The sequence below is a fragment of the Ovis aries genome, chromosome 22 (assembly GCF_016772045.2).
Source record: "Ovis aries strain OAR_USU_Benz2616 breed Rambouillet chromosome 22, ARS-UI_Ramb_v3.0, whole genome shotgun sequence".
NCBI lineage: Eukaryota > Metazoa > Chordata > Mammalia > Artiodactyla > Bovidae > Ovis > Ovis aries.
In genome coordinates this window covers 21,986,717-22,012,085 of record NC_056075.1, presented here as the reverse complement: position 1 = coordinate 22,012,085, position 25,369 = coordinate 21,986,717, and the positions used below count along the sequence as shown (strand labels likewise).

Below are 25,369 nucleotides of genomic sequence, written 5' to 3'. Positions count from 1 at the left end.
ATATTTCAGTTTCAAAAAAAATCCAAATCAACACCCCACAGACTTCTTTTTAATAGAAATTCTAATGATTCTAAAATTTATATAGAAGTGTAAAGTACCTATAGCCAAAACAATATTAAAAATAAAAATGTGGAGGACTCACACTACCTGATTTCAAGAATTAACAAAGCTACAATAATTAAGACGGTCCAGTGTTCAGTGCAAGGATAGACACCTCTAGAAAACAGAAGACCATGAACTCATCTGTGTCACGCAGGGACATGAAGTAGGAGTTGGTCAGTGCCTCAGCCACTGATACCCTTTGCTCTGCATACAGCAGCAAGCAGCCTCCTTTCCAGGTTCAGAAATAGACTACATTTGTTCAGCCAACTGATTTCTGACAAAGGCACTCATGTAATTCAAAGGAGGAAAGGAAAGTCTTTTCAGCAATGGTTCCAAAACAAGTGAATAAAAAAGTATGGGGATATTTTATAGTAACTATAAATGTAGTATAACCTTTAAAAACTGTGAATCACTATACTATACACCTGTAACTTATTATAATATGGTATGAAATACATCAACTGTATTTTAATAAAATAAATAAATACTATAATCACTAGCCAAGCAAATAAATCAGAAAATAAGTACAATAAAATGTTAATAATAAACTGAAGGAAGAAATAAACTATCTTAATAATTTTCAGTCCAAAAAAGTATGGGGAAAATAATGAGCCTCAAACTCTATTTCACAGCACACTTAAGAATTAATTTGAAATGGGCCAAAATTCAAGGTAAAAGCTAAATTTTATAAAGCTTCTAGAATAAAATCTAGAATATCATGAGGTACGGGTTAATTTCCTTATAATCATGAGGTAAGGGTTAACTGACTGAACTTCATTCAAAAATCAGAAACTTCTCATCAAAAACACGCCATGAATAAACAGGCAGGATACAGATTGTGAGAAGATATTCAGAACACATATCTGACAAAAGTCTCTTATCTAGAACTAAGACAGACAAAAAAGATCTTCATGACCCAGATAATCACGATGGTATGAACCTAGAGCCAGACATCCTGGAATGCGAAGTCAAGTGGGCCTAAGAAGCATCACTACAAACAAAGCTAGCGGAGGTGATGGAATTCCAGTTGAACTATTCCAAATCCTAAAAGATGATGCTGTGAAAATGCAGCACTCAATATGCCAGCAAATTTGGAAAACTCAGCAGTGGCCACAGGACTGGAAAAGGTCAGTTTTCACTCCAATCCCAAAGAAAGGCAATGCCAAAGAAAGCTCAACTGCTACTGCTGCTAAGTCACTTCAGTTGTGTCCGACTCTGTGCGACCCCATATACAGCAGCCCACCAGACTCCCGTCCCTGGGATTCTCTAGGCAAGAATACTGGAGTGGGTTGCCATTTCCTTCTCCAGTGCATGAAAGTGAAAAGTGAAAGTGAAGTCGCTCAGTCGTGTCTGACTCTTTGCGACCCCATAGGTTGTAACCTTACCAGGCTCCTCTGTCCATGGGAGTTCCCAGGCAAGAGTACTGGAGTGGGTTGCCATTGCCTTTTCTGAAGAATGCTCAAACTACAGCACAACAGCACTCATCTCACACGCAAGTAATGCTGAAAATTCTCCAAGCTAGGCTTCAACAGTACGTGAACCATGAACTTCCAGGTGTTCAAGCTGGTTTTAGAAAGGGCAGAGGAACCAGAGATCAAATTGCCAACATCCGCTGGATCATGGAAAAAGCAAAAGAATTCCAGAAAAACATCTATTTCTGCTTTATTGACTATGCCTAAGCTTTTGACTGTGTGGATCACCAAAACTGTGGAATATTCCTAAAAAATGGGAACACCAGACCACCTGACCTGCCTCTTGAGAAACCCATATGCAGGTCAGGAAGCAACAGTTAGAACTGGACATGGAATGACAGACTGGCTTAAAATATGGAAAGGAGTACACCAAGGCTGTATATTGTCACCCTACTTATTTAACTTATATGCAGAGTACATCATGAGAAACACTGGGCTGGATGAAGCACAAGCTGGAATCAAGATTGCAGGAAGAAACATCAATAACCTCAGATACGCAGATGACACCACCCTTATGGTAGAAAGCAAAGAAGAACTAAAGAGCCTCTTGATGAAAGTGAAAGAGGAGAGTGAAAAAGCTGGCTTAAAGCTCAATATTCAGAAAACATCAAATAAAATCTGTCACCATTTGCATCATTTCCCCATCTGTTTGCCAAATTAAAAGACGTTTACTCCTTGGAAGGAAAGTTATGACCAACCTAGATGGCATATTAAAAAGCAGAGACATTACTTTGCCAACTAAGGTCCATCTAGTCAAGGCTATGGTTTTTCCAGTAGTCATGTATGGATGGGAGAGTTGAACTATGAGGAAAGCTGAGTGCTGAAGAACTGATGCTTTTGAACTGTGGTGTTGGAGAAGACTCTATAGAGTCCCTTGGACTGCAAGGAGATCCAACCAGTCCATCCTAAAGAAAATCAGTCCTGAATATTCATTGGAAGGATTGATGTTGAAGCTGAAACTCGAATACTTTGGCCACCTGATGCGAAGAACTGACTCATTGGAAAAGACCCTGATTCTGGGAAAGTTTGAAGGCGGAGGAGAAGGGGACGACAGAGGATGAGATGGTTGGATGGCATCACTGACTCAATGGACATGAGTTTGAGCAAGCTCTGGGAGTTGGTGATGGACAGGGAGGCTTGGTGTGCTACAGTCCATGGGGTCGCAAAGAGTCAGACACAACTGAGCAACTCAAGACAGACAATGCAATTTGTTTAATGCAAACCCCCCCCCCCAAATACTTAACAAAAGAAAAGATCTTAATAGCTAATAAGTACATGAAAAAGTATTTGACACATGCTCACCAAAAAAGCTTAAAGGACATTCATAACAACTTCATTTTAAAAAATGAAAATAGCTCAAGTGTCTATCAACTGAAGAAAACAAAGTGTAGTATATTTATTCAATGGAATATATTGTACAGTAAAAGAGAATGAAGAACTGGATAAACATAGCAGTATAGTGAATCTCATAAACATTATGCTGAGTGAGAGTGAGACCCCAACATGTATGATTCTGTTACACACAATTCAAGCAAGGTTAAACTAATCTATGACAGGGAAGCTGATCAATGTTTGATTCATTGTGGGCAGGGAAACTGGTTGGAAAGGAGAAGGAGGGAACTTTCTTGGGTAATGAAAATGTCCTATAGCTTGATTGGGGTGGTGGTTACATAGTTGAAAAGATGTCAAAAATTCAGTGACTTATGCAATTAATATATATGTAATTCACTGTATGAAACATTTATTTCAATGAAAATATAAAAGTATGCAGTTAATATTTTGGGGATAAAGTACTAGAGGTTTGAACAGTTAATAAAAATGTTATTTTATTTTTCTGGGAAAAAAAAAAGTCATGGCAGGTAGAAAATGAATTTTTCTACAAAATTTTTTTACCCTCAGAAATGAGTATAATACAACTCAGGGGAACATTAGTTAGATTCAGGAAACTTGTAGGAGTTTCCAGAGTAGGGATGTGCATGCATGCTAAGTCGCTTCAGTCATGTCTGACTCTATGCAACCGTATGGATTGTAGCCTGAGAGATTCCTTTGTCCATGGGATTCTCCAGGCAAGAATACTGAAGTGGGTTGCTATGCCCTACTCCAGGGAATCTTCCTGACCCAGGGATTGAACCCATGTCTCTTAAGTCTCCTTCACTGGCAGGCAGGTTCTTTACCACTAGCACCACCTGGGAAGACCAAGAATATATACAGGTTTTTATTTTCTAGACATTCCATCTGTAAAATGGGTATATGATCATCTTTTTCTCCAAAGGAAGTCACCTAGATTAGTAAACCAAAACTGGTCAGAGTCCTTAGATCAGTCTGAAACCAAAAGGCCAAAGACTCAAATATTTTACTTTCAGTATTTTACTATTATAAGACTCCTTTCAGCTAAAATAAACTAGTGAGTATAACAGCCACAGGCAAGATAGGTTCTATCTCCACATAACATCTGAAAAGGTAGCTTCATTGCTAAACCAGAGGCAGAGAGCTTTGCGTTGGAGTACTTTAATACGTTTTTATATAGCATATAAAGCACATAAGCATAAACCAGTAAGATGCCTTGCTGAAAACTACCTGCTTTGTAAAAGCAGGCTGTAATTCTGAACAAGTTTTCAATTTTCACACTGCTGCTAGGGTAAAACATTTTAAAGAGTTTAATTTTTTACAATGGATTCAATGACATAGGATTATCTAACAAAGTAATGGCTAATCAATAGAAGGTTTAGTTGTCAGGTGAAACATATAACACACTAAAAGGGATTGATTGCCAGACTTCTCCTTATTTACTAGAAGGTATATATTTAAAATGACACAAACTTGTTACCAGGCTGCATTTTTTTAACCTTGCAAAAAGCTGCTTAAGAAATCTGTTCAGCAGCCCTATAGCAAAACAAGATATACTATAATGAAAATGGCTAGTGATTGGGAGGTGGGAAGGAGTATACAGGGACCTTCAGATATATATATAGAAATATATATATATAGGATAGAAAAAGCAAACTAAAAGCGACATCTAGGAAAGGTAAAACTGAAAAAATGCCACAATGATGCTATCAAATCTCATTCAATAGATGCAAAGCTGCATCTGACCTCACTCCATGTTGCTCTTATGGCAGATTTTTTTTTTCAAGGACTCATGCAACTGGGTACAATAGCCCCTCCTACCTTTTTAATGGTACAACCAGATTAAGCACTGAACACAAAATGAATTGGGCCCATATGGACTTCAACCAGCATATAAACTGTTTCCTTTATAATTTATTCACAGTATCTTATGTCTCTATATGAAAATACACTTTTTATGGTCATTGCAACCCAGGAGTTCAATAATATTTTTTCTACTAAGTCAGTGATTACACAATTTATCAAAGAATGATTACACTGAAATAAAAATAAAACAAAACGCCAACCCCCTATACAGTCTTCCTTCCTCAAAGTAATTTTAAGACTGCTGATTATTAAATTGCTTCTTTTTGAAAACGGGTTTTTTGTAGCAAGACACAAATTGCAAAAGCCATGTTTAAAAAACAAAAAAGTTATTAGACTCTGAAGGATTCAGCCAAAGTGGGAAGTTAAATAAACAAATCACTTCATCAGACTTGGAAAGATCACTTTTGTCTTACTTAAGAGACCTACATTAATTACCTTTAAGGTCTTTTACACGGACTATTTAAAAGAAGTACAATTTATTTATTTATTTCAAATGAGGTGCTTCTTCTGAAGTATTAAATAATGTCTACAAATGCAAAAGCATTTTTATAAATAGGTAATTAAAACAGATGACTAAAATTAAGTCAAGCTGCAAAACATTACCCAGGATGCACTATGTTTTTGTGTTTGTTTTTTTTTTTTAATAAACATCTCAGGCAATTTTTTTCCATCCAAAGCCCAAAGCACTTCAGGAGAAAAAAAGATGTAGGAAGTTTCATAGGGGAAAAAACATACATATATAACGAAATAATGCCAAACCCCAAACTAAAGTATTTACAAGATAGTCCCTGAAGCACAGTTTGTCATATTGCAATTACACCTTGCCTACTGCCGAGCCAAAGTGCTTACTATTTCCACTAGGGGGAGAAATATCTTAACACAAAGCAACGGCAGATAAGGAATGGGTTTTCTTGAGCAATTATCAGAACAAAGCTCCCTTGGCTGTGTGTACCTTCTAATTACTCAATACAATTAAAATGACTAACCTAAAACAAATAGGAAAAAAACCTGCCAGCCTGATATGAGGGACTTCATTAAACCTTTCCCCCTCATCAATCAAATCAGAAAGAAGGGAATGCCATTACATATTATACACACTATAGAGCTATTAAAGGAAGTAAATTCAGTGAGTTTCTCTCTCTTTTTTTTTAATAAAGGAAGTGGCTCTCCTGAAAAAGAAATGTCGTGGTATTTACCCATCTGGATGCTGCTTGAAAACAAATTGTCCTCCTAAGAGCAGAAATACAGTATGTTTTCTCTCAGTTCACTGGCTTATGAATGACTTGTTGTTGTTGTTGTTGTTTTGTTCATACACATGATAATGTCATTTTCTGTGTCAGTGATGTGCTTGTTCCTCCTACTCATCCAACTGTATAAAGGAGCTATGCCAATCAGACCTCCATGCTTACACTGGATTGTTGTAAGTTCTTTACCGCTGGTTTCTGCGCATCTACTTCAAGTTAATGTTTAGAACAACATAGGAATTTAGGGGAGGGGTGGGGTGGTAGGAAAGGAAAACAGCTACTTATTCCTTCTAAAAGGCTTATGCAGTTCCTTTTATAAGGCCCGGTCATTAACAGAAGATGACAACAGAGTCATTTTTCTTCAGCTGACAATTGCGACATTTTTCCAGCAGCGTGCAAGGTGTTGAAAACCTGGCAGCTGTTACCTCCTGGGATGAAGATACTTTTTTATCCTCCCTTGACAGTTTAACTCAGTGGGTCAGCACCTTTAAAGACTGCAAAGTATCCTTGAAGAGGATGGAAGCTTGAATTACTGCTCCCTCCCTAATCAATGTAAACCCTCACTGCAGGTGAAGCATCTATAGAGGTGCATGGGGGAGGAAAATGTAATGCCCTGAGCCAGATGGTTTTTATCTTGTTTTTAAAGAATAAAGGAACAAGCTAACAAGGGAGACAGCTACTTTGTTAGCTTCTTGGCCTCTCTCATGGCTTTGCATCCCCAGGGTTCCAGCTACACAAGAGAAAGAATACAGAAAAACGTAAACACTTAAAGAAATATAACTAGAGGGCTGGCATCATGCTGCTTTCAAAGAGTTGAGACGGCTCTACTCAATGCTTTATTTATCACTACCCACGTTCTCAGGATGGTAAGTGGACACATACACAAAGGGAATGGGGGATGGGGGAGGGATTAGACTGAGGTCACAATTTACTCAATTACAGAGAAAGGCAGGGTTGACAGATCCTATTAGCACCAATGTGAAGCTAAGAAGGAGTATGCATGTTGTAAGGCTATGTTTTCAAAGAGTAATGAGTACTTTCATGTATCCTCTCAGGCCTTTGCCCTTGTTTGCAGATATGAGTACTATGAACACAGTTGCTATGGTTTTCTGGGCTTCACATTCTAGGAATAAAAGTAAAAAGAGAACTGTAGCTACTCTGTACATCTTTTAAATAGAAGTTTACACTTAAAATAACAAGAGGTCAGAAGATTATTCAGAAATTTAGAAAATTGAAAGAATAATTACATCCCCTACCCCCTCCACCTCCCAACTCTACTGCGTTCTGATGTTGGATATAAAATGGAAAAGCAGGTATACAAAACAACTTGGTGACAGAGGGAGTAATGTCTTCTGACTTCCTCTTTCAATATTTTTTCTGCTAATGTCTTTCTCAAGTCTTAGAATTATGGTTATGGTAACCTCATAATACAAGTCAGGGAGTGTTCTTTTCTACTCTGTTTTCTATTTTGGTGTTATTTATTCCTTAAATGTTTGATAGAGTTCACCAGAAAACTATGTGGGCCTTTTGATAATTCAGTTTTTTCAACAGACATAGGGCTCTTCAAATTTTGTTTCACCTTGTTTTGGTATAAGTTGTGTTTTTCAAGGAACTGGTCCATGTCATCAAAGATGCCAAATTTTTGGTATAAAGTTATTTATAATATTCCCTTTTACCTTTTTAATGTAAGAACTGTAGTGATAATACTTCTTCCAGTTCCTCTAACAGTTAAATAACTCTAAATTAACAGGCGTGTTCATATGCTACCAACAATGATTAAACTATACTTTAGAATAATATATATAAGCTCTAAAATTAGTTTAAAACAACACTAAATTTATTAGAACATAAAAGTATTTCAAAATCAGTGGTTAAAGAGTGGTGAACCCCATTAGAAATAGTATGCAAAAGAACCTCAGGTTAAGGGACTAGGCCACATGATGCGAATCCTACTTACATCAACCTGAGGTAAAAGGCAGCTCTGACACCTTTTTATCTATATAACTTGACTAAAGGTGGGGTAGGGAGAGCAAATGGCATTTCATTATTGTCCTATGCATAGAGAAAAGAGGGCGTTTAAACAGCTTCTATACTATATCCTACATTAAAAAACTCAGTGATGGGGTAATCAAGTTCAGAGCAGTCCTGGACAGCTGCCCTGTGACCCGCTTGTATTGACCCCTGTTATTCATCACTCATCCCTAAGATTGAGAGGGCAAGCTCCTAGGGAGTGACCACCACAATAGACAGACACAAGCCAACAGTAATCTGGTTCCAGCAAAAAACCAGATGGCACTGCAATAAATTTACAAATCTGCATTCATGGGGCTGTTAAAACACCCAGAAGCTAAAAGACTCCGAGGGCCCCAGGAGGATCTCTTACTTCCCCATTTCTAAAGGCCATTTCTCTTTCCAAGAACACTGAGTTCATGCTCTTCACAAAGAGAATAGAGATAAAACCCTTTACAAAGAAAGGAGGGGGGAAAGCCTCATGACCTAATTAATCTCCTGAGCTTGGATCTCAACACTGAATGACAGATATTAGAAAAATAATTTTGGAGTACTAGGAGGATAAAAACAAACCTAAAAAACAGTTGTTAAATTAGAGCAGATGGGGTAAAGAGAACCTGCTAAAAAAGCAATGAAAAAAAAAACATTAAATTTTTTCAAACACTGCACGAAACAGATCTTGCAAGTAGAAAATGATTCAATAATGTATGCATTTATTTTTTAAATGAATCAGATTAGTCCCATGTGTGACCTGCTGGTCCATCTGTATGTGCTGGACTTAATAGGCGCGATTCTCTCTCTTGCTTCAGTTTGAAGTATGAGAGAGATAAATTTAGTTTAATTTTCAACAGATCAGCCTATCCATTTTCCAAATGGACCATCTGGATCAGCCTATTAAAATTAATTTATAACTTTGCAGAGTGAAAATTCGTTTGTTAGCTTAAATAAAGTTGCCAAAACTTTTTGTCATGTCATTGTTTTCTGACAGTTGTTTCTGTATAGTGGGCAGAGTGTTTCCACTTCCAAATTTATCTTATTCAATTTCATCCTATATATTTAGATTTACAGATCAGGTGTTTATCTCCAAGAGTTAAAGCTCTAACTGAACAATATCAATGCTTGATGATCATCTGGCTATTTAACAAAGCTTCCTGAACTGATTCATTTCTACTTACAATTATTTTTATAAAAAAATTTTGCATCCAAAATTGTTTTAACATAAATAAAAGAATGATGTGTCACAATTTCAACTACTTTTCCCCTAAATTAACACTGTCTACAGACTAGAGGTAGAGGGCTGAAGTAAAAATGCTTTGGCAACACTGAGATCTTTCAAATCACTGACTTGCTAATTAAACAAGTCATCAAATCTTTTTCGGCCTCCATTTTCTTCATCTATAAACTGGAAATCATATCTAGCAACTTTACACGGTTCTTGTGAGGGTTAAGTAAAATTAAGTATCAGGTTCACAGTGGGTGCTCCACAAATATTCAATCTCTTCTTTTTCTTAGAATAATGCCATAGATGCAAGTAAATTAAAATTATTTTTACTACTGCTGGTGCTCATCTACTCCAATTTTATATTTAAAATAAATATTTGTGCATACCTATTCTCTGGCAACACTGTAAGAACTTGTTTTTGCTGCCAGTGGGAGATGGAAGATGTTAGAGGTTGCTACAGGCAGTGAGAAGAACCAATTTTTTGACCAAATGTTTTTTTAACATTTTAGTTTTTAAAAACAGAGCACCACAGAACTGAACTTTCAAAGAATATATTACCTTTGAGGACTGGCGGCACTGTGGTGAGTAAAAATTATTTTAAAGTTGTCATTAATATTGGCCTTTACTTCCAGAAAAAGCAAACAAATTTGCTCAGACTTATAGGAGCTAACTTCATTACTGGCAGATCCCTTTTGGTTTTTATTATTTTTTAGTGTATGAAGAATCTTAATAAAAAAAGTAAGGTTTAAACTATTCTACTATCTGCATTTAAGATACATTTCAAGTTATTTTTCCCTGAATAAGAAAAGTTCCTTTGATTTTGTTTTCACTACGTGTAAACAATTGACTGCCCTGTACTTGTACAACTAGGATATTTTTTAAATGACTGGGAAAACAATGTTAACTCATTGAAATTGATGGCTTGAGAGCCAGACCAACTTCAGAGTATTCTTAATTTAAGCTCCAGTACTTAACAAATGGCAAATTGAGGGTTTCCTGTCTTTTGTTTTGTTGTTGGTAGCTTTTTATTTTAAGTAAGACTGAATTTCATACCTGTCTAAGTGAATTCTTCTCTGGTATTATCTTCCTAGGGGGTTCGCCATTATTACAGTCTTCTCTCTCTGAGGAATTCTGTGAAAGAAAGTAAGCTTTAATTCAGTTCTCATTATCTTCAATCTTATTCTGTGGGAGTAAACTGAATTACATTTCTAATTCTGTAAGCTAGAATACCGTGTATATTTATGCATTTGTTCATATGAAGATTTATATACATATAGACATACACTTATGTAAAGGAAAACATATGCCCATGTATATAAATAAATGTATGTAGGGACCTAGGTGGGAAAGTATTTCATCTTTATTTAAGCACTGCCCAGCAGATCATATTCATTATGAGTCTAGTTTATCCTTCTTTAGAAATGCAGGTTGGCACTGGACACGAAAAAGTTCCAGAGGGTAAAGCATCTGCCTGCAATCCCGGAGACCTGGGTTTGATCCCTGGGTTGGGAAGATCCCCTGGAGAAAGAAATGGCAACCCACTCTAGTACTCCTGCCTGGAAAATTCCATGGACGGAGAAGCCCGGTATGCTACAGTCCATGGGGTTGCAAAGAGTCGGACACGACTGAGCGACTTCACTCATATTTAGCTGATAACAACTTAAGCAAGGATTACTGCCTTCTCTTAATTAGTTTTAAACCATAGTAAAGTTTGACTGGTCTAAGTTCTCTAAGTCAGATCCTAAAAAATTTAGTTATTTCTCTTCCTCTCTTCTCAGATTTGATTTTATTAAAAATAGTGCTTAGTTAGCTCAAAGCAATAAAATTTAATCAGGGTTTAACAGTTAAAATCCACTCTTGCCACTATAAACTCAAACAGCAGTTAGAAGACCCTAAAATGTCAATGAGAAAAAAAGTCAATGAGATGTTTAATACTTAAAAAAGAGGGAAATAACATTCAGTTAGAAGCAAATTCAGAGTTCTAAATATGAACAGAGTAAAAAGGCAACCCATAAAAAAGGGGGGGGGAAGATTGCAAATTATTTATCTGATAAAGAATTAACATCCAGAATATAGATGTTGTAAAAACTCAACAACAAAAAACAGAACCACCTGATTCAAAAGTGGATGAAGGACTTGAACATTTACCCAAGAATATATACAAATGGTCAACAAGCACATGAAAGGATATTCAGTATCACTACTCATTTCATAAATGAACAGCAAAACTACAAGGTACCACACATTCATTAGGTAGGCTACTGTCAAAAACAAACAAGCAAAAAATAACAGGTATTGATAAGGCTGTTGAAAAACTGCAACTTTGGGGCATCTTTGGGGGGAATGTAAAATGGTATATCTGCTATGGGAAACAGTATGGTTTCTCAAAGAATTAAAAAAGGAACTACTATATGATCCAACAATTCCACCTGAGTACATACTCAAAAGAACTGAAGGGGGAATCTTAAAGAGATATTTGTACATCTGTGTTTGTGGCAGCATTATCCACAACAGCTAAAACATGGAAGCAATGCAAGTGTACGCTGATGGATGAATGGTTAAGTAAAATGCAGTATATACTTACAATGGAACAATATTCAGCCTTAAAAAGGAAGGAAATTCTGACACCACAAAATTGTTGAATCTTTAAGACATTATACTAAGTGAAATAAGCTAGTCATAAAAAGATAAATACAATATGATTCCACTGACATAACACACTTAAGAGTATTCAAAATCATACATACAGAAGGTAGAATGTTGGTTACCAGGGGCTATGAGAAGGAAGGAATGGGGAATTGTTGTTCAATGGGTAGAGTTTCAGTTTAACCAGATGAAGAGTTATGGAGATGAATGGGGGTGATGGTTGCACAATATTATGAATGTATTTAATATCACTGAACTGTATACTTTTAAAATGGTTAAGATGATAAATTTTATGTGTATTTTACCACACTAAAAAACAACTGAAAAAAGTCTGGTAACCAACACATGTAAATCACTATCTGCAAGGCAAAATACAGAAAACTGAAATACACACTATTTGGGCTCTATTTTCCACAATTACATGTATGAGTGTGTGCTAAGTCACTTCAGTCGTGACTAACTCTTTGCGACCCTGTGGACATAGCCCGCCTGGCTCTTCTGTCCATGGGATTCTCCAGACAAGAATACTGGAGTAGGTTGCCATGCTCTCATCCAATTACGTGTGTAATGTTAGTATTTTAGAAATACTGCAGCTGATTTACTCATTATATTACATATAATCATCATATTCTGAAGAGTTACTTTCAGATCCAAAAATTATATCCAACATGAGTTTATCTGAAAAATTTCATACAAGTATGAAATTGAATACAGGATCATAATGGTGTTTTAAACTTAGATAGTATACATTTTTTTCCATTTGTATCAAGAGGCCCTCTATGGCTAACATCTGTGTGCCTTCTGTGTCACACCTTGATAGGCCAGCACACTAAGGTATTCCTTCTGGCCAGAAATCTCTTATGAGGTTTAACTTGATATTTTACATTTGTAATGATCACTTTACATTAAAGGTCCCTAAAATCAATACAAAGAAAAGGAAAAAAATGTTATGTTACAAGCTAGGGATAGAGGCTCAATAACTTCAGAATTCTAACTACTTTTACTCTCCGATACAAATGAATTGTATTCAATTAAGCCAGTATTCAATTTTAGTAACTTGTAATCTGTTAAGTAACTACTTCCCAGTCCATGAAGTTACACACCCTCCTTTAAATAAAATACCATTTCAGATCACCTAAACCTGTTTAGTTCAATAAGGTCCTATATTTCAAAATTAATTGTTTTTTTTTTAAATGTCATCATAATAAAGTTGGAAGCTTAATTACTTTCTGGTGAAAGTCTGTTATAATGAAGACATTATAAATCACATTTTTACTCTACAGGTGCTTTGGATGAAACAAAATTGATGGCAATTACCTAGCAAAAAAACCTGTGATCTTAACCTAATGCAATGAGTCAGTTCAGTTCAGTTGTTCAGTTGTGTCCAACTCTCTGCGACCCCATAGACTGCAGGACGCTAGGCTTCCCTGTCCATCAGTGAAGCCATCCAACCATCTCATCCTCTGTCATCCCCCTTTCCTCCTGCCTTCAATCTTTCCCAGCATCAGGGTTTTTTCCAATGAGTCAGTTCTTCGAATCAGGTGGCCAAAGTATTGGAGCTTCAGCTTCAGCATCAGTCCTTCCAATGGATATGCAGGACTAATTTCCTTTAGGATTGACTGGTTGGATCTCCTTGCAGTCCAAGAGTCTTGTCCAACATCACAGTTCAAAAGCATCAATTCTTCGGTGCTCAGTGGCTATCTAGCCCAAATCAGCAATTTTCTTCTTCCTGACCCTCTATTTTTCCTGATTTAGATGGGAAACTACTGAGTGAGCATTATAAGAATGTCTAAGGTATTAAAAGATAAAGGGAGCTAAAGGATGATTACTACCTTAGAGCAGAACACAGAGCTGAAGAGGAGCTCCTTTCCCTTCTCCATCCCATCAGGGCAAAGGATATATATATTATTTTGTTGTTTTAAAAAAAAGGGTAACTTTAACATTAACAAGCAGGAAAAGGAGAAAAACACTGTTACAGCTAGTTCTTTTTTAGATCATTTAACCCAACATTTTTTGCTCTTTTTCCCGACTTCTTTTAATCATTTTTTACTTTTACTGGACCATCCACCATGAGAAAACAAATCAATTCAATTCAATCAATTCAAAAAATTCAATTATTTTGTTGCTTAAAACAGAGGTAGTAACATTAAACAGTCATGTTATCAGAAGCAAGGAGTAAGGTACCCACCTCAGAGTGAAGAGGAGAGCCAGAAAGCCAGAGAATAAGAAATTAATAGCTCTACAGTCTTGAGGATGGCCGGGAATGATTAAGCAGCCAACATACCTGATAGTCACCTTGGTGGTTCTCAAAGACTGTGCTCTCCAACATCACCTAGTTCGGTAGCACAGTTATTCCTTGTATCTTTAACTATGGTGCATTCCAATAAGCAATATTCACAACTGCCCTTGGTCATATCAAGCTAAATTATGTCCAAGTCTAAATTATGTCCAATCAAGCTAAATTAAGTTCTACTTATGGGTAACTAAAAGATGCAGGTAAGACTCATCATACAAATTCAGTTCAGTTCAGTTCACTCAGTCGTGTCCGACTCTGCGACCCCATCAATCGCGGCACGCCAGGCCTCCCTGTCCATCACCAACTCCCAGAGTTCACCCAAACTTACATCCATTGAGTCAGTGATGCCATCCAGCCATCTCATCCTCTGTCATCCCCAATCCCTCCCAGCATCAGGGTCTTTTCCAATGAGTCAACTCTTCACATGAGGTGGCCAAAGTACTGGAGTTTGAGCTTCAGCATCAGTCCTTCCAATGAACACCCAGGACTGATCTCCTTTAGAATGGACTGGTTGGATCTCCTTGCAGTCCAAGGGACTCTCAAGAGTCTTCTCCAACACCACAGTTCAAAAGCATCAATTCTTCGGCGCTCAGCTTTCTTCACAGTCCAACTCTCACATCCATACATGACCACTGGAAAAACCATAGCCTTGACTAGACAGACCTTAGTTGGCAAAGTAATGTCTCTGCTTTTTAATATGCTATCTAGGTTGGTCATAATTTTCCTTCCAAGGAGTAAGCGTCTTTTAATTTCACTGCAGATGGTGACTGCAGTGATTTTGGAGCCCCCCAAAATAAAGTCTGACACTGTTTTCCACTGTTTCCGCATCTATTTCCCAGGAAGTGATGGGACTAGATGCCATGATCTTAGTTTTCATACAAATTAGCAGGTGACAAATAAGAGGGTAATCACATAATCTCAAAATATTTCTACATAAGATACGTAATAATTACAAAAGAAAAAATAGCCTCACAGAAGAGAGATCTGGTAGAAAACACCTTAACATTATGTGCCTCTTGATATGATATACTGAGAACACCACATTATTACTTCTGAGGTAACCTTGCCCAAAACATATAACCTCAATCTGCTCATGAGAAACAACAGACTAGGCTGAATTGAGGGAAATCTTAGAATTTTTCTAGTTTGTACCTACAAAAAAGTGTCAAGGTCATAAAATACAAAGGAAGACTAAGGAACTGCTACAGGTTAAAGAAAACTAAAAAGAGAAAACTGAATATAGCCTGTGATCTGAAGTTATTTGGTGGGGGGAGGAGCTGAAACAAAATTGATGGTAAACTCCTCTGCACTGAATTATATAGTGAAAAATAAGTGATCTGAGCCTAACCGGGTGAGTAAGGACTATCGAGCCCATATCCACAATTTTCTTCTCCACCCTTTACTTCATCTGTTCTTGACAGGCAGTTATTGAGTGGGCATTATGATATAAGGTTTTTGGAAAAATTTGGAAGAAGTCTATTAGATGAACTAATAACATCATATCAATGTTAATTTCCTGATTGTTTCTCTACTTTTAAAATTAACATGTGGAAAAACAATTTTTTTTGGTGTATAGTTCTACTGAGTTTTGAGAAAACCATAAAGTTATATAACCACCATCACAATCAAAATGTAAAGCAGTTACATTACCTTCCAAATTCCCCTTGATATAGTCAACTCCTTCCCCTAGGGATCACTGATTTATTATTTGTCTCAATAATTCTGTCTTTTCTAGGGCATCATACAATGAATCATATAGTATGTGATTTTTTGAGTTTGTCTTCTCACCTAACATAATAAATACATTCATTTGTGAGATTTATTTGTGTTCTTTCATATTTCAGCAGTTCTTTCCTTTTTATTGGCAAGCAGTAGCACTGTATGGATGTACCAAAGTCTGTTTATACATTCAACTTCCTGGCTTCGACAGTCTGGACTGGGGTGTTTTGTTTTTTTTTTTTTTAAACTGAAGTATTGTTGATTTACAGTGTATCAGGTACACAGCAAAGTGATTCAGCTATACATTTATATTTACTCTTTTTCAGATTCTTTTCCATTACAAGTTATTATAAGATATTAACTATAGTTCCTTGTGCTATATAGTAGGTCCTTATGTTTATCTATTTTATATATGGTAGTAGTGTTAATCCCAAATTCCAAAACCCCTCCTCCCTTTCCCCCTAGGTAACCCTAGGTTAGGTTTGTTTTCTATGTCTGTGAGTTTATTTTTTCTTGTAAATAAGTTCATTTGCATCATTTGTACTGTGGTTATTTAAAGAATGTCCTTGGTCTTAGAAATATGCAATGAAAATATTTAGGGGTAAAAGGACATGTGTCTGCAACTAACTTTAAAAGAGCTCAGAAAAAATAATAAATAAATTGATATTAATATATACGTGTGCATGCTAAGTTGTTTCAGTCATGTCTGACTCTTTGGAACCCTATGGACTGTAGCCTGCCAGGTTCCTCTATCCATGGGATTCAGCAGGCAAGAATACTGGAGTGAGCTGCCATGCCATCCTCCAGGGGATTTTCCCGACTCAGGGATTGAACCTGCACCTCCTGCATTGCAGGCAAATTCTTTGCCACTGAGCCACCGGGAAGCCCATTAATATATATGTATATGCCTATAATGGACTGCAAGGAGATCCAACCAGTCTATCCTAAAGGAGATCAGTCCTGGGTGTTCACTGGAGGGACTGACGTTAAAGCTGAAACTCCAATACTTTGGCCACCTGATGCGGAGAGCTGACTCATCTGAAAAGATCCTGATGCTGGGAAAGATTGAAGGCAGGAGAAGGGGACATCAGAGGATGAGATGGATGGCATCACCGACACAATAGACATGAGTTTGGGTAAATTCTGGGAGTTGGTGATGGACAGGGAGGCCTGGCGTGTTGTGGTTCATTGGGTCACAAAGAGTCAGACACGACTCAGCGACTGAACTGAACTGAACTGATTGCCTGCAATGTGGGAGACCTGGGTTCAATCCCTGGGTTGGGAAGATCCCCTGGAGAAGGGGTTACCTGCTGCCTGGAAAATTTCATGGACTGTATAGTCCATGGGGTCGCAGAGTCAGACACGACTGAGTCTTTCACTTCACTTCACTTCATGTATAGAGATCAAGCAAATGTGTTGACATATGGAGAATCTATGTAGAGTATAAGGGGATTTTATTTATTTATTAATTTTTTACTATTCTTTTAACTTTTCTGTACATCTGAAATTATGTCAAAATAAAAATTAACCAAACAGATGAAATCCAGAAGAAAATATGTTAATAAATGGAAAAACAGAAGTCAGATAAATGAAAAATAAACTGAGGGAAAAAAATTCCTTCAATAAAAATAAAAGTTGTATTTTACCACTTAACCTTGAGCCAACTAGAAAAACCTGACTGCTCAAAACAACTCATTCACAACACTCAGATGGAACATTTCATTATAGTAAATTATTTGCAGAATGTTTGTGTAGTCCTGGAGCAACAATACTGTATAAATATTAGCATTAAAATATTTATACTATATAACTTGTTACCTTTTATATTAACTTGAATATTTATGCCTTAACCCAGCATTCACTAGTTTAGAATTTTTAAGGGCAGAATAAAAGCCTCACTGACAACTTTGAATTTAACTTCAAACTGGAAGCATTAGAGTTATAACAGCTGCAGACATGCAGACTTGGTAACAGAAATGGTCAGTAAAACAGACTTGGTAGGTAAAAGTCAAATGAAATATTACTAATGCTCATGTGTTAGATCTCAGGATGTTATGTGTTTTGGATAAAATGTTTCCAGAAGTAACCTGGAGGTGAATAAAAAAGAAAAAAGGAATCACATTAAAAAAAACTATCTCAAAATCAACATATCCAAATTTAAAGCACTCTTTACCATCCTCACCCACTTTAGGCTAGCTCTTTCCTTCTCAACTTTCTATCCCAGACTTAAATCCTCAGAGTCAATTTTTACTCATCCCTCCCATCCCCACCTTTTCTTTTTTTTTCTTTAAATAGATTGACACCAATTTTAGGTCTTCAATTTTTCCTTTGAGTCATGTATTTTGATAGATCTAACCTTAGTTTTGCATTTTACTCTAGATCACCAATTCCTCTTATCAGTGTTACTACTGTTGAGATTGCCTTCTGGCCTCCTTGCCTAAATCTGTATCTGCTCCATTTCATATACTACTGTCGGAATCATTGTTCTAAAAAGACTACTTCTCTGCTAAAAACCTTTTATTGCTCTCTGTCACCTACAGGATAAATCCAAACTTCTTAGTACAGATAGCATCCACAATTAGGCCGATTTCCATTAAAGTCTCCTGCACCATTTACATGTTATCATTCTTCAAAATAAGAAAAGCACTCGAATTAGCACTTTATTTCTATTTGGAAACATTGTTTATTTCTCTATTATATCTCTGTATGAACAAGCTTTCCACCCCAACCTTGCATTGTAGGTTTCTTCAGGGCAGGGCCAGTTTCTTTTTCCCCTTCACTTTCCAGTAGTTGTTGTTCAGTTGCTAAGTCATATCTGACTCTTAGTAACTCCATGGACTGTGAAGCATGTCAGGCTCCCCTGTCCTTCACTATCTCCCGGAGTTTGCCCAGATTCATGTCTGTTGAGTCAGTGATGCTATCTAATCATCTCATCCTCTGCCACCCTCTTCTCCTTTGCTTTCAATCTTTCCCACAAAGCTTGAGAGCATAATATGAGTTTTTAACTGTTTATTAGATTGAGCACTATTGCCAGATTAACCTTTCTTAACCACCACTAATTTCTTCTTCAAAAATTTATAGTGGCTCTTTGTTTCCATGAAATCAAATATGAAGTTCTAGGCCTGGTTTTTAAGATCTTTCAGAATTTTCTGCTACATTATATCAAGTTATTTCCCTCAACATACTTTTACTTTTTTCCGCCCTAGTTAAACAAGTCTCTTCAGAGTCTCATAAACATAATTTGGTCTTGAAATTTCCAAGCTAGAAGGATCCTTATTAACACTAGTCTAGAATTATAAACACAATTACTTGATCAATTCAAGTCCTACCCATTTTTAAAATGAGCTTCAACTTCTTCTCCTCTAAGAAAGTATACAACTATTCTATCTTATCTTACTGGAAATTTCTTAACATTTTTATTTGGTCCACACAGTTTGGCACTTAAATAGATGAATGTTTGTATTTACTCTCAAGTACCCAATAAGACTGAAAGCTTACTGGACAGTCTTTGTGGTTCCCTGCCTGGAGCCAGCGTGAGAACTCCACCTGTGGCAAAGGTCATGAGGAAGGAGGCTCGGCATACGCAAAGGTGGGATCGAGCCTCAGGAGACCCCCTGTTCCCGAGCATCCACCCCCCAAAACCAGAGTCTGCCTGCTTTACTGTGTTATGCTTTCCACCTACTCTTCTGACATTAACAGGGGGTGGTTCCCCTACCATCTTTTTCTGGAAAAAGTTAATTTAGAGCTTTTAGATAACAAATCTCCTGGGCATAATACGAGTGTTTCAATCCAAAAACCCCTCTGATGGCTTTCTAGCCTGCCTGCTGGACTCTTACAGCTGTGCATGTGATTGTTTGTGGCCTCCCGACCGCGAGAGGCACAGTAAGCTTAAAAGATCCTAGGAATGTAGGCGCTTCTGAGGAGTCAAAATCATTAGAATAGGACTGATTAAGGGTTTCATTTGTTGAGCCAATACTTGCTGCCAAATTTTCATCTCTTTTATTTGTAGATATAGTTGGCATGTAGAAAAAACAGGTAGTAGACCTGGTATTAGCAACGTTAGATCTTTGAGTTAAGTACTTTCTTTGTTATAACCCACTGCACCTTTGTTCTACAGGGATGTAACTTTATTTAGTACTTTGAGGGTGATGCAGATTAAAAAAAAAAAACACTTCAAGGGAAAAAGAGTTTTTTGGTTGATAGACATTTATCTAGGAAAAGAGCCATAAAAATGTTAACAGGTCCCCTGGCCAGAAGATAATGTAAACCACCTGAGACCTTTTGTATACAGGAAGGTATGCAAAAAGAAAGCCTGGTCTCAATAAGGGTCAGGACTGCTGCCCCTGCATAACTCTGCATATTCCATTATTTCTTTATGTACAACTTGGGGTATATAAGCTACTTTTGAAAATAAAGTTGTGGGTCTGGCACCAATGCTTGGCTCCCCCATGTCGTTCTTTTCTCCCTTTTCTGGCTGAATTCCCATCTGGAGCATGGAGGCTCACCGTGTCTACTTATTTGCCCTGGCTTCTAAGACCCATACAAGAGGGAGCCCAAGGCAGGGCACCCTCCGATATTCAAGTGGGCGCCGGTGGCCTACGTAGACGGTGCAAGTTCCTTGTCTTGGAACTTTATTGGTTTTCCACGTAAACCAAGTTGTTCAGCCTCTTTTCTCCACTAATTTTCCTACTACACTATTCTTTCCTAATCTCTCTTTATATTTCTAAATAAATAGTTTTTCCTTGCCAACTCTGTCCCCGCTTCGAATTCCCTGGATACCCCGGGGCTGGACCCCGGCAGTTCCCTCTACCTCCCAACACATTACATAATATACAGATAATAAGGTCTTAATATATAATTGAAACCCTACACCCACACCATCCAGCTAGCTTTAAAAATGGTTTCCACAGCAGAGAAACTTCAAAGTGAGAGTCAACTACAGTCTTATCATTCTATCAATTTAATGCCAGTATAATTTACAGGAGGAGTTTGTAAGCCCCTGCTCTAAATAGTTTTATTGAAACTTAGCCATCCTCATTTATTACCATTTATCTGTGGCTGCTTTTACACTGCAATGGCAGAGGTGGGTAGTCAGGACAGAGATCCTACGGACCACAAAACCTCAAATGTTTATTATCTGATCCTTTACAAATAAAGTTTGCCAACCCTTCATTAAGAAGGAAAAGTTCTTCAGTTGGTAAAGCATTCCTAGCTTTTCAGAGGTTTATGGATGGAGCAATATTCTCCATTACCTAGTAAGTGGCTTATTTACTGTTTTCAGTTATCTATTCGAACACACAACTCCTGATGACATGGATAATTAAGAGTTGATTATATAATCAAATAAAAAACTAAACTAATTTACACAGTGATGAAAAGTCAAGCCACTCATAATGGCTCATAATAATCTTTGAGTAAGCATCTTGCTCAAGGTTGGATGGTGCAACAGCCTAAGCCTGTTTGAAAAGACATCTGCTATAAATAAAATAAGCGGCTCTAAAACTAGAAGTAATGTTTTCCACCTATGCCACAACTCTTCACTGGGAGAATTCAATGGTCTCTATAGCCAGGAAAAACTGTATCATTTTAGCAAAGCAGGCAAATTGTGGTGAATTAAAACTCTGATTTTGAATCAGTTGTTTATCATTATGTAAAATGATAACCCATGTAAAGAGAAAAATCTTGAGGCCAATTTCTATAGCTAGTTGCAAACATTATATTATGCATGGGCTTGATCTGTAAATCAGTAATTGGATTAATATTTTTCTCATTATCTTATTATATGATTTGGAACTAATTATAACCTCCAAAAATATATATGACCTGCAATTTTCAAAAATAGGAACAATTATCCTTCTGCAAGTTTGAGTTAGCTACATGGATAAAAGTCTTTCAAACTATTCAATGAAAGGTGACAAAAAAAGGTGTGTCTGGGGGTGGCGGGTGTAGTGTGTATATTGTGTGTTTAAACAAATTTTAATTAATTCTTCTAGGATACAATGGAGAAAACTTAGGTCAAGTTCAGAAGTTGAAGCATACTATTCTAGGATCAGTTTTAGGGAGGGCCTCAAGTGTCCTCATAAGATAACATTCTCTGGCATGTTCTCACACACATTGCTTCCCCAGCATGTTTATCATTTGACATATTCTACTAAACCACAGCCACCTCAAAGCCTCCCTATGTTGCTCAACTTCAACAAGATCCACCAGTTAAAGTTTCCCAGAAGTGATATTTTCTAGTAATACACCAATCCAAGCACAGTATTAGGAACTGGATGGAATGGAAAGCACTCTCGGGGGCAACCAAACACAGAACTTCCATTAGTACCACCTTACTCCCTGTGACAAAAGTCCAAAAGACACCAAGTAGGTTTTCCCCTCTGCTACACTGTCCAACACTAATTATAAAACACAGATGCAGCCTTTCTCAAAATGCAAAGGGATTGTGTATATTTGCAAAGAACAACTATTTTTTTATGCTTCCAAATTCTTAATCCTGTTTGGAGCTGTCAGTGGGGGTTAATGGAAGCCTTGGATAGGAGAATTCCAATCTGGTTGGCAGATGGATAGGTTGGTTATAGCTGCATAACTATGTCTTGCCTGCAGGCACAATTCAAAACACTGTTAAAGCAATATAAAGTCTCTGTCAAGCTGAACCATTTGGATCAGTGGCAAGGAGAAATAATAATAAAAAAGAAGTTCATTTCTGGGCCTTGTGCATTTATGCTAGTATGCAGAAACTGATTAATTGTCATAGTGTGCTGGTCTTCTATACCTCAGATTTCTACTTCTGGAGTAGATTTTGCATGCTAATATAATCATTCTCCCTCTTGAGACATTAGCAAATAATCAAATGAAAAACAGGATCATAATTTACTGAGATTCGAGCAATTCTCTATGCAAATTTGACTTGTTATTGCTGCTGCCTCGTTAATCTGAATGCCTTTGACAAACTCCTTTGATTTATGAACTCGTGACAACTCCAATGTGTATATATTTTGCTAGATTGACATTATCATTAAGAGTGGGTGGACTGAGCTCACATGAATGGCTGATTTTATTCGCTGGTGTCTGCTGCTCAACAGCTGAGCATCTCCTCCTCACAAAGCCCCTGAGCGTCAGGCTCTTCCCATCTTCCCATCCATTCATCATCTCGATGTTAATTGGCCCAGGCTTTAAGCAAATTTTCAACACGATTTAAAGGCACGATGACACTGATTACTGACCCTCTGCCATACGGTGCCTATTGATTAACCTGACAGAGATGATGAGCTTGAGGGAAACTAGGTGTGTGGGTACCTCAAGGGGAAAAATATATTGTCTATGCAGGCAAACACTTGTCATTACCTCACAAGCTAGAATTTGCACAGCTCACATTCTTAAAACACACTACTGCTTCAACACCTACAGCTAACGCAAAAAGTGCTTTCTGTATTCAGATATTACAGATATGTCATGTCAAAGCACATGACACATTCAGTATTTAGAAGAACTCCTCAGATAGATGGCTGCCTTTCAACCAATTATGCTTGTGCTGGCTGATATATGTATTTTAGGTAAAATGCAAAGAAAGGGCCCGGTAGTCTGGCAATGCTGTATCATATGAGAAATGAATTAGAACAGGGAAACAAACTAGGTTCTTGAAAACAGATAGTTAGAGGAAGGAAAAAAGGAAGGAGTAAACTGTCTGCTGCCATTCTACCACTACTACAATAAGCTGCCATTCTATTGCTGTTACAATGTGAGGTACTCTTAAAAAGGAAGAGAATAACCACCCGATTTTACAAATTTTATTTTCCGTTCTTTAAATACTGCTACTTGATTCCAACCAACCAACAATCTCTGTCACAGAAATTACCAAGAACTGAATATTTTAAAATAAAATGAAATAATATTTAAGTCTAACAAACATAATACCCCTTAAATCCTTGCTTGCCCATTTTCAACAACTGCTGCACAAACTGCTGTACTTAGGGAAAGTGTGCAGGGTTATTGCAAGTTAAGCTTCATGAGAAAACTAAATGCTTCATTATTTGAGAAAAATATTAAAGTTCATAATTAATAGTTACTGAGCACACACATTAAAAACCAAAAATGATCCGTTTAAAGATACACAAATTTACAAAAGCAAAGTCATGCCGCACTATCAGGGATCAGACAAAAACCACCTTTAGATAGGGAAAGTTCTTATTTAAAACAAAGCTAACAAAATATGTTGCCTCTGGCCACACACATCACCTTGTTTACTTACGAGTCCTGGAGGGACAGCCAATATATAATTTTAAACACGGAGATTTTGGAGCAGTTCTAACAGTTATTTCAAAGCTAAAATAATAGAAAACTGAACAACAGCCCGGCTGTAGTCCTATTACAGTGACATGGCTGTTAATGTAAGAGATCAAATGTTTTTCAAGTCAAACAGCATTGGTGCCTGTTATACTGGAACATGCAGCTTTTACTCCCTAAAAGCCTGCCTCCTGCTCTTTTAAGATAAACAAGCTCAACTAAGCACTGAGATACTCTGATAAGAAGGATGGAAGAGAGAGCTGCACCAGGGAGTGACAAGGCAAGGAGATGAAGGAGCAGAGCTGCTTTTGTTAACTTTCAAGTTACAGAATGTATCATAATACAGCATTTTAATATTTCACCATTAAAAGAATAGCTAGTATGGGAGGAAAGATTTCTATCAATAAATATGAGAAACAGGAAAAAAAAAAAAAGCCAGAACAGTTCTGTTTTGTGAACAGGAGAGATATTACACAGCTGTCTGAACACATTCAGCTTTGTGACCTCTTAATCAAAGGTTTGAACGTTAACTTAGCAATAACTATGAGTACTATATAAAAGAGTCTGTAATTATGTTAATATGCTCCACATCAGAAGCAATAGTCCATTTAAACGCTAAAGGATTTTTTGACTCTAAAGGCCTGATTTAAAAACAAACAGAAAAACTTCATACCTTGCCTTTACAAGTAATTTTTTTATACTTTATTCTGCTTAACAGTCACCAAACCACATCTATTTCTAACAATATGGCTTAATATTTTAAAAATCCCAATAGGCTTGCAAAGGGTGCATTTATATACTACTGCAACCAAGACGACTATCATTTGCTCAGAAAAAAATGAGTTTCATGCATATGGTTTTACTGTTTAAAACACAATGAAAAGGTACAAAGTAGCTAAACAAGTACAGTAAAATGAATAAAAATTCAGCAGGGGTATTTGGGATTAAAAGGCATATATAATAATAATAAAAACCCACCTATCATGGTGAACAAAAGTATAAATAGTTTAATTTACTTCTCTTACTTTTAAACCTACATGAATCTGAAATAATTTGTTTTCCTTTTCAAGATAGAACCTTTATGCTTATATGTTTAGGACAGATCCTTTCACACCACAATTTTCTTTGCTGCCATATTTACACAACATTTCATCCAGAG

At 36.9% G+C, this 25,369-nt stretch overlaps 1 protein-coding gene across 14 annotated transcripts in view; it reads right to left on the bottom strand.

Annotated features, from left to right (window-relative positions):
* BTRC (beta-transducin repeat containing E3 ubiquitin protein ligase) overlaps nucleotides 1–25,369 on the bottom strand; it is a 182,670-nt gene that overhangs the window by 70,666 nt on the left and 86,635 nt on the right. For 5 of the 14 annotated variants that reach the window (XM_042238873.2, XM_060405138.1, XM_004020119.6 and 2 more), the window contains one exon: nucleotides 10,317–10,394. The exons of 4 other annotated variants lie outside the window; for them this stretch is intronic. In XM_042238873.2, coding sequence (XP_042094807.1) covers nucleotides 10,317–10,394 — 78 coding nt within the window. Of the gene's footprint in view, nucleotides 1–1,487; nucleotides 10,395–14,533; nucleotides 24,354–25,369 lie in introns of those variants that run through there. 5 more of the 14 variants (XM_060405140.1, XM_060405139.1, XM_042238878.2 and 2 more) reach the window with 5 other exon arrangements.